This window comes from Pholcus phalangioides, unplaced genomic scaffold, assembly GCF_987345545.1.
Source record: "Pholcus phalangioides strain wild (caught in Gottingen) unplaced genomic scaffold, Ppha-v1.0 ptg000009l_1, whole genome shotgun sequence".
NCBI classification, from domain to species: Eukaryota; Metazoa; Arthropoda; class Arachnida; order Araneae; family Pholcidae; genus Pholcus; species Pholcus phalangioides.
The window spans coordinates 26,927,049-26,937,511 of NW_028301602.1; the positions used below are offsets into that span (position 1 = coordinate 26,927,049).

General features: G+C 36.7%; 1 protein-coding gene across 1 annotated transcript; it reads right to left on the minus strand.

The window, feature by feature from the left end:
* Positions 1–252: 252 nt before the first annotated feature.
* On the minus strand, positions 253–10,083 carry LOC149082621 (threonylcarbamoyladenosine tRNA methylthiotransferase). Its single transcript, XM_089235886.1, has 2 exons — positions 9,960–10,083; positions 253–4,049 (listed from the first exon to the last, which is right to left on the minus strand). Exon 2 carries the CDS (start codon positions 4,034–4,036, stop codon positions 2,582–2,584), a length of 1,455 nt encoding a protein of 484 aa, XP_089092012.1. The 5' UTR covers positions 4,037–4,049; positions 9,960–10,083; the 3' UTR covers positions 253–2,581.
* Between the last annotated feature and the right edge of the window lie 380 nt (positions 10,084–10,463).

A 10,463-nucleotide genomic window follows, 5' to 3' on the forward strand; every position in this document is an offset into this window, starting at 1 on the left:
CTCCGTTATGAACAGTTGCACATCACAGACTGGCTCTGGTTTTATTTGAAATCTAGTTCACAGGTTTTATTCTCTCTAACAGCCCAGATGAATCAAGTTTTCAGACTGAATCCAGCTGTGCAAGTTTGCATGGGTCTTTTACTCCATTATAGTTATTGATTTTATGAATGTATGTTCATAGTTGTGTGTGTACATATAAAAAAATGTTTTTAACTTTCAAAATGTTCATAAAAACAAGGGTTAATATTTTTTCATTCAAATTTAATATTCGTTGCGAAAAATACATACATATATTTTATATATTGTGATCATGATATTCCTGAATTAAAGTTATATAATAAAAACAACAAGGATACTTCACATTGTGAATTCAAACCCTGGTAACATCTATTGCATGTAGCGGAAGTTTAAATTCCATGTATTTTATTAATACGAAATCCTTATGCATGTTTATCATTTTGTATTTTCTAACAGGATATTATGGGAAATATGTTTTCCCCAGACTATCGCAAAACTGAAAATATGCTTTGCAGAATCATCTTCCTTATTTTAACAAATTCACATCAGGCGAGTTTTGTTAAAGTTTCCCTATAAAATGGCATATTTTAATGGTATAAAAATATTTCAACATATATGTGATTTTTTGTTAGTATGATAATTAGTGCGAATGGCTTCCTTTGTGTAAAAGTACTTAACAGAATTTGAAAACGAGAATTCTCATTGATGTGAATGTGTTTCAAGTGTTATTTGTGCTTTGAAATAAAAAATATGAAGTTATTAAAACAAAATATGGTTAAAAGCCTGTGAAAAAGTAATCGTCCGGTTCGAACAAAAGTCACTGTTCTTGAAAATATGATTTCTATACAAACGACAAAACTTAGTATCATCATTGCTAGCTATGTTTGGCAATAAAAAATTGTAAAAATATTGAATATTTGGGAAAAAAATCTTATTCCCTGAAATTCCTATGTATCTACTGCTTTGCTTAAGCGTGTTTGAAATTGTATTTTGTGATTTGATATATGAAAATGCTGTGGTATTTAAATCCCCCATTTGTAGATTTCTGTCCCTTTTTCATTTTTCTATGTTTCGTAACTTGTCCTGTTGGGGGGAAAAAAAGCTGATTGTGCCATTGTATACCTAATTGTGACCGACATAACATGATGATATGCCAGTTGAAAATTTTTGTGTATGTTTATCATTTTTTAGTGTTTTATCCTCACAGTGTGCATAAATAGCTGCCTTTGAAAGGCTCTTGGTATGGTCCTTTTGTCCTGGTGAAATTGCCCGTTTCTAAAAGATTTGTTTGACGAAAAGTACAGTGTTGCGCTAGATGCATTTTTTTAGAAAATCTGTTACGAGTTGCCATTTCTGCAAATTGTATCATTTTATGCACTTTTTTTTAACATTAATGGCAATTGTGAGTTTAAGATTATATTTATTTGCTGCTGCTTCTAGTAGTGTGATGTACAAATGATTTTATTTATTATTCGCTTGATTAAAAACTTGTGTAGTGTACATAAAATACTGTTTTTTAATAAATAAATGTTCTGATGTTTATAGATGTTCTTCCTTTTCTAGTAGATTCGTGTGTGTTTTTATCTGAGAATATATTTTATAAAACAATCACTGCTATTTTTATTCGCATTGGGAAGAACTGGGGGGGGGGGAAGAGCGTCAAATCAAGAGTTGAAAGAACAAAAACAGCTGTATCAACCAAAAAAAATCGGCAGGGGATGCCAAACACATAGGTCATGCATGGGTAGAGTTTTTTTTCGCGCTGTTCCTGCTGGGGTGACAATTTTCACTTGCTGTTACCATTGGTCTGTTTTTCTGAAATTGTTTCTGCTGAATCAATTTTACACCTTCAGATTCCATTTATAGGAACGAGCTAAAAGAAATTCCGGGTTTGCTGATGCCAATTTATTATTGCCGTTAAATTTCTTTGAAACAAGCTGTTTATATGGTTGAATCAATGTGGTCGACCTGTGTAAATCCTTAATGTTCATTTATGTAATTTAGTACAGTAGACTGAATATTATAGCCGTCCAGTAAAATAGTGGCAAGTACTGAGTGGGCTTGGGGACTGGATTCAAGTTTATGCCTATGATAATTTGGCATTACACAGGGCGCATGGCATTTTACTGGCGAACCGTTGATCCTAGAGGTATACTTTCAATTGGAAAAAGTTTTCAAACAACGTTTAGTACTCTGATACATCATTCATGTTGCAAGGGTTGCTATAGTTATTAAAATAAATTTAGCAATCCCTGTATGACCCAAAACCCAATTAGAAAGTTGTTGCCCTGTCTCTCGATGCTCAAAGTTTCTAAGTGCAGTATTCACTGAGATATTCGAAAAACGGTGGGAATTTGCAGATAAAACAACTGTGGGTAAAATGGTTTTTATATGCATTTAGAACTGCACTTGACCATCCTGGACACATTCCCAAATCACTTGGATTCACGAAACATTCAGAGGTCACAAAAGTGGCTCTGCAGAGGACTTATCAATAGGGAGAAAGTTCTAGGTCCCCGTAAAGAAATTGACAACATTCCTTTTAACAAGTGAGAGAGAGAATTTAACATTTTTCACACTTTATTTCATGAGCGCTGACAGGTTTTCCAAACATATGATGCTTCCCTGCACTTGTTATCAGCACATCGATGGTGTTCCCCAGATACTCTGTCATTTTAGGGACAAGAACCTGCTCATAAAATTTATTGTGGCCAACGTAATATTTAGAGTCACTAGATTCTTCTGTTACTAAAACTTTCTGGATAGACCCAACACTCTTGTCGTAGCACTGATAGGAACGAAACAGTTCATTCAGTCGCTTAGTGCGTTGCTTCACTTCATTTGCGGGTATGCGCTGCATTCGAGCGGCGGGAGTTCCAGGCCTAGGGAAAAACTGGTTTATAAAAAGCACAGGAAACTTGTAATCCTGAACGAGTTGCATGGTTTCCTCAAAATCCTCTTCTGTCTCTGTCGGAAAACCACAAATTATATCTGTGGCGATAGTGATACCAGGAACTCTTTGTTGAAGAAAATCAACAACAAGCTTGAAATCTTCTATACAATACTCTCGTTTCATTTCCCCGAGTACATAATCACTTCCAGACTGTACAGGCACATGAAGGAATGAGTATACTCGAGGATGGCTCAGGATTATAGCCATGTCCTCTAAAAGTTCTAAGATGTACGGTGGGTTGGTCATTCCAAGGCGCAACATGCATCCCTCTGGTATTATTTCCGTAAGCTTGTACATAAGCACTGCCAACGTCTGTCCTATATCCCGTCCATAGGCTCCAGTATCTTCGGATGTCAACCATATTTCTTTGACCCCTTCTGTGAAAGCCTGTTTAGCCCTTTCGACTATTTCATTGACAGGATAGCTTCCTAGTTTACCCCTAGCATGTTTCGTTTTGCAATACGTGCATTGATTCAGACAGCCTGTACTTATCGGGATTATTTCAATGAGAGGATTCTTCCTCACCTTCGGAAGCTGGAGGGATGACCCTCCTAATTTCTTCCCACCAGATTTCTTCACTCCAAGCAAGTGAACCGAATTTCCCTTCAAAGTCTCTTCAACAACTTCCACAACTCGATCAATTTGTTGCACTCCAATGATACTGAGCCCATGCAGATACGATGCTTTCGGAGTTGCTTGTGATACACACCCTGCAACCACAACATATTTGTTTTTATCTAGACCGCTTTTGATAGCATTACGAAAATGATCTTCAGCTGGGTTCTTGACCGTGCAGCTATTCAACAACCATAGGTCGGCGCTATTCTCATCATCAGTGATCTTGTACCCATATTCGCTGAGCATACCAGCCATGTATTCACTGTCAGATCGATTATGAGTACATCCCCAAGTCTTTATGTATATTTTTTGAGTGCCTGGTATGATGCTATCAGCAACGGGTTCTTCGCTGTTTTCATTCTCTTGTCTGCTTTCTGCGACATTATAAGAATCTATATGACTAGACTGCAGGTGACTAGCTAAATCTTCTATGTCAATGGATTCCATTTCTTCGGAATATCTGAAATAGAAGACCGAACAAAAAACAATTACAAACAATGTCCTATTTTTTTCATTTGAAAAATTATATAGTCTTATAATTTAATTGCGCCAGGCAGGCACACTTTTAGATTGTGTGATTTTGTTGCACAACAAGGCTCATCCTCATGTTGCAAACATTGAATAGGATGCTTTAGCATGGAAATGATATTGACCTATTTGTGCCACTTAATCTACTGTCTCGATTTGTCACCATGTAATTCAATTTAACCAAAAGAAATGAATGAAGATAAGCAACGCCAAGCAAACAAAATCACACCACGTGGAAGTATACATGGTTGCCAATGCTTGATGGTTTTCTATCTTGGATAAATAATCCTTTGTGATTCTTGTATATTTTTTTTAAATATTCCTACTGGTCATGATGTCTATGCTTTGAATCATAATAAAGGACATGGTTGGTTATACAGGGTGTCCGAGAAAGATCTTTATTATTCTAAACATTAATAACAAAAATGCAAAAAGGTGAAATGAATGCAGTTTGCGGCAAAAGAATGAAGAAATTAACAGTTTTTTTAGTATCAATTGCCTGAAGTAGACAGTGCTAGTTGCTCAGCAGCTGTAATAAGAAACAAAAATGCCAACCACGCAGCGTGTATTGTGGTTGGTGGAAACAAAATCACCAAAAACCAGGCAAAGAAAGTTTTGTCTAATAAACCATAAAAATCCACCAAGTATGCCTTCAATTTATGTATAGATGCAGAAGTTTAAAGACACTGTGTGTGTGTGGAAATGTTGAGCATATGAAAAATTACGGCCCACCATCAACATCAAAAGAGTGTCAAGCGAATCAGAGAGACATTTCAGTCAAACATGAATGAGACAGCCCGAAATGTAATGTTTGGTGAGGTCTTTTTCACGAGGCTGTAATTGACACTTGGTGAGAAATCTAGAAATTCACATGCTCAACATTTCCATCTGTGTCTTTAAACTTCTGCATCCATGCATAAATTGAAGGCATATTTGGTGATTTTTTATGGCACACATCAGGCGCAAACTTTCTTTGCACTGTTTTCAGTGATCCCATTTCCATACACATTGCGCTTTCTCCTGCGCAGTCACCATTTTTGTTTCTTATTATAGCTGCCAAGCAACTAGCGCTGTCTACCTCAGGCAATTGTACTGAAAAACTGTTAGATTTCTTCATTCTTTTGTCACAAACTTCATCTCGTTTCACCTTTTCATATTTTTGAATAATAAAGATCTTTCTCTGACACCCTATATTGCTTTACAGTGAAGGATTCTTTATGAATTCCACAGAGCAGAGCCGACCTCAGAGGTGTGCGACAGTTAGTCGCACCAGGCCCTGAATTTTAGGCCCCCCCTCCCCACACTAATAGTAATACAAGCGAAAAAAAACTATGTATATCAAATCCTTTTTGTGCATTAAACAAGGTGTCTGAGCTTCAACTATGTAATTCTGAGTTTTCATCAATTCTGGAATTGTTCTTTTCATTCATTCCGACATGATTTCCTTAATTCTGAATTTGCATGAATTCTGCATTGCTTGCATAACTTTTCGTTGATCATGGAATTTTTTTTTTCAATTATTCGCAATTTCCATTGATGCTTGCATTATTTTTCATTAATTATGGAATTATTTCTTTCAATTATTTTTCTTATTCCTAATTCATTGATGCTGAATTTTCTTTAGTTCTCAGTTAATTTCTTTTCCTGTGTCCTATTTGTTCTGTTTGAGAATTATTCATTAATTTAATTTTGTTTTTTAGTTTTTAATTTTCATTTTGAAATTTTCATTAAATTAATTTTCTTAAGAATATTTTTCAGCATTTCTATAAATTCTGTGATAATGTATTAATTTTTTGTTGCCGATTTAACCCCCCCCCCCTCAGATTTTTAGATACCTGCTAAGGAGAGCCCCAACATTTTTTAGAATCTCCAGTGCGCGCTATTAATTTCAGACCGGGCCCCAGAGGAATGTTTACAAGATGCATGCTCAGCTACATGGTAGGCTTACGGCAAAACCTGTAAATAACAGATACCCCATGGGACTGTAAGTACAATTCACTAACGTCGAGTATCCATTAATATATAGTGAAAAGCATTGTGTGACTCCCCGTTTTAAAGATTTTAAAAGTGTTCATTAAGGGGCCATTCAAGTATTACGTAAGCAGATTTCAGCCATTTTTGACCCCCCTCTCCCCCCCCCCCCTTGTCAGCAAAACACTGACCCTCCCCCTCTGTCAGCAAAATTTCGTCAGCAGCTTAGAATATTTCATATTTTCAAAAAGGAGTGGTTGAAAAACCCCCTCGACGCTGACGTAATACTTGAATGACCCCTAATGGGAGGTGTCCACTGATGTTGATTGTTCATTATGGAACTTTCACTGTAGCAGTAGTGTATGAAATACAGTTAACATCAATATAACAATACTCAAGGGATGGGAAGAATCACAGTTTTTAAGGATTTACTATCATAGATAGAATATATTAACACTGAATGAATGAATGCCAGGACTCTGCCACCAGACTTATCCTGTTGCTCAGATCTCTTCCAGCCCAACTTCGCAGCACAGTCTGGAACAAAGTAAGTTCACTTAACAGTCTGAGTGTGTATCTAGTGTTTTGTTTGATTTTTTACTGCTGCCATCTATATTTCAAATTGTGAGTGAAGTGTAATGATTGAATATTTGTACAATTGTAGGCCTGGTGCTTTCTATGACAAGACTTTTTTTATAACACAGAGATCTGCTCGTATTCACACCACGTAGTTGAAAACCACAGGCAACCAACTTCAGCTGACCAGCACTGTGGGGCCGGTTGGATTCGAACCCGGATCCTTGCAATACAAGTCTGTCACTATGGCCACTTGACCCTCACAGCAGCAATACATTAACACTATGAAAAGTGCATTAGAACCAAGGAGTAATATCGTCATGTAGGCAATTATCATTAAAAATGCAATCATCAATTATTATTTATTACCATTATGTAGAATTTTCAATCATTTTTGAATAGCATGATTGAATGTTGCGAAGGTCACATTCACACACCCCCTCATGGGAATCATAGCCCTTCATTCTCGTCAAATAAATAAAGATTCACCAAAAAGAGATTATCTAATATAAATTCTCAAGGGGATAAATAGCGATTGATATTAATGGCTAAGATTCTGTGAATTATGTTTCAGCCGAATTGGCAGGTTTTTTCTCCCACCAGTAAAATAGTTTACTTCGGCAATTTGGATCTTTGAGAGAAAATTGTCCGTTAAGTGACTGTTACTTTTCAAGCCAAGGTGCTATTATTGTCTTTTTTTCACATAATTTTCAATTCTTATTGTCATTAGTGCCTTAAACCTCGTCCATTAACGCTTTTCATTGTTACTTAAATATGTAAACGTGGTTTGTTAAATTTTCCATTTTTTCCATGGATGAATATTCTTCAATCTAATGAGAAAACATTTGTTTTTAACAAAAGTCAGTCTTACACCAGCAAAATATTTCTTGACCAAAACATGCTATTAGAATAATGGAAAATTCCCAGTATATGGTAAGTGTGTGTGTGTGTGATGCTGCTTGGCAACTTTTCTTTTTTAATCACCAGATTCGATTTGGCATTATCTACTACAGTTACTATGGGAACACCCAATAATGCTTAAAATATACCAGATAGGAAGGTGTTGGCGATACATCACTGTTTCGGCATTATGGAAAAAGGTAAATTCCCAATATATGGTATACTGCTGCTTGACGACATTTTTTTTTTACCACCAAAACCGATTTGGCGGTATTTGCTAGAATTACCAGAGTAATGATATCTACACCCAATAGTGTTTAAAATATGAGACAGAGAGGATTATTTTAGCGGGATATCACGGTTTTGGTGCAATCTGAAACTTGGTGAGAGAAAGGTATACAGTACTGTATAGTGGGAAATAATCGAAATTTATTTAGCATTTATTGATTTTTAACGTGACCTTATTTATTTTATAAATTATTGTTTTCTTTTGTGGTATTTGAATGTTGTGCTGTTTTTTTGTTTTGTTTTTTTTGTTGGCAGCCATCTTCACTTTCTATAATGTTGACGTTCTGCGAACATAAAAGTTCTGGTCGCAAAATTCATTTTAATTCAAGTCAAATTCAAAATTAATCTTGAATTCGATCATTTCATCTACAACAGTGAGTAACTCCCGATATAAGGAGTTTTCTTCTTCGTTTCTGCTACTGATGAAGGAACTTCATATAGTTCCGAAACGCGTACAGCCGTGGTTCTTTTTGCAATTTTGGGTTCATCTACGTCAGCTTTAAATTGTATTATCTAACCCAAAAAGTAATTCATTTCTAGAAAAGTTCTGGGTTGTCAAAACGCCAGAACCTTGGCACAATCAGAAATCGCGGTACAGATGCAGTATAATCCAGACCGCCAAAGCAGTAGGCCTATAATCCAGATCATCAAGGGTGCCATAAGTCGCCAAGGCAGGCATAAAATAGTGCCACGTTAATGTAATTTTTTTATATTTTCCATTCCAGGTGGTGCTAGTAACGCGGGCTATTCAAATGGTGTCTCCACTTTGTGTAATATTATTTGAAATAACGTCATTTCATTTTCCGTTGTCTAAACGTGTCGTTATCTTGTCTCACTAGGATTGTTTCTGTCGGTTGTATTTTTACGATATATTTATTCTTGTTATTTTTTGTAACTCCTGCCCTTTTTCAGTGTCGTAAAGAAATATCATTATTTTAGTTTACTATTATTTTAAAGAGTGGATACCCTGAGAAACTTATGCTGTATCAAATACAAATACAAATACAAATACAAATACAACGCCACAACAGGCAAATTGCCCAACGAGGTGGCTGACTTAAGAACATCATGGATCCCCGAGCCATTTTTTGGAGGCCCTACCTACTACTGCTACACCCCAAATGCACCCCCCCACGAACCTGTACATGCGGGAATGTGCGTGTATGTGTAGTGCAACCTGACGTAAAGTTTGTTTTGCCATCTGCCACCAGTTTTTTTTCTAACTATGAGTGAAGTGTTATGATTGAATGATTTATCGTTGTAGGACTGTTGCTCTCTGTGGCGAGACTTTTTAAGAGGGAGATCGGCTCGCATTTGCGCCTTGAAGTTGGGAACCACAGAAAACCAACTTCAGCCGACCACTATTATTTCAAAGAGAGTCTCGAAATTTTTTTTTTCATACTGGGGCCATTCAAGTATTACGTAAGCAGATTTTTAGCCATTTTTGACCCCCCGTCATCAAATCCGAAACCCACCTCGATGCTGACGTAATACTTCAATGACCCCACTGAGAATATTTAATAGTACGATTATTTGTAATATTATCGTTGGTTTCCGCTTTTGTCATGTTTTCTACGCTGGGTTTTTTCTTCATCAATAGTCAGTCAGGGCCTTGGCGACTTTTTTTCTCGGGCCATCGGACATGTTTGGCGCCAAAAAGAGTCGCCAAGGGATCTGGATCATACTGCATCTGTTCCGAAATTGCTAACTTGGCGGTAAACCTCGATTAAGGAATCTTAGCCACAATAAAATGATACAAAAATGTTCTCGTCTTTCCTAAACTCTTTAAAACTCATCGCTCTAGCTCTTATAATTAACAAACATGGGTGGGAATTTCAATTGCACGGACAACCGCTGCTTGGCGACTTTATTTCTAATCGCACGATCCGATTTGGCACTATTCTCTATAGTCATCAACGGAACTAAATGAAATAATAAACAGGATCAAATCAATTTTTTTCAGTGTCATCCTGGATCATGCGGGCCGCTTTGAAACACTCAATTCTAATTATTTACATAATTGAATAAATAAAATGTTCGGCATCGCGATGGTGTTGATTGTGAGCTCGCAATGAATTCGAGAAATCATCCGTGAATTCATCCTTACCTCCGATATCCACGTGGAAATATTAGACACGAGTCCTAATTTAGGAAGAATCTTGAGAAATGATTGTTTGTCAACAAAGTAAAGATGCGTGCGCATTGGACGCCGTCTCTGTTATGGACTTTTCACCTCTCTCTCTCAAAAGTTTTTCATATTTTCTCCCCTTCGCTGTATTTCCGTTCAAAGAACTAGAAATTAGTCACCTGGCAGCCGGAAGAAATTAGTACATCAAAGGATATTCAGATTTCATTCAGAACAACTACGGGTCACATATATCTTCAGTGGTTGTCAACTTGAAATACAGATGGCAGCACCAACTAACATGAATTGGTGTGTGTGTGTGTGTGTGTGTGTGTGTGTGTGTGTGTGTGTGTGTGTGTACATCGATTTTATCATGACCATATAACACGGGCAATTTTTTATGGGACATTGTTGCGATCTTGAAAGATTCTGGAAAGGTGTGTGTGCTGTCATCTGTCATGAAGCTGGAGAAACTGCGAAAGTTTG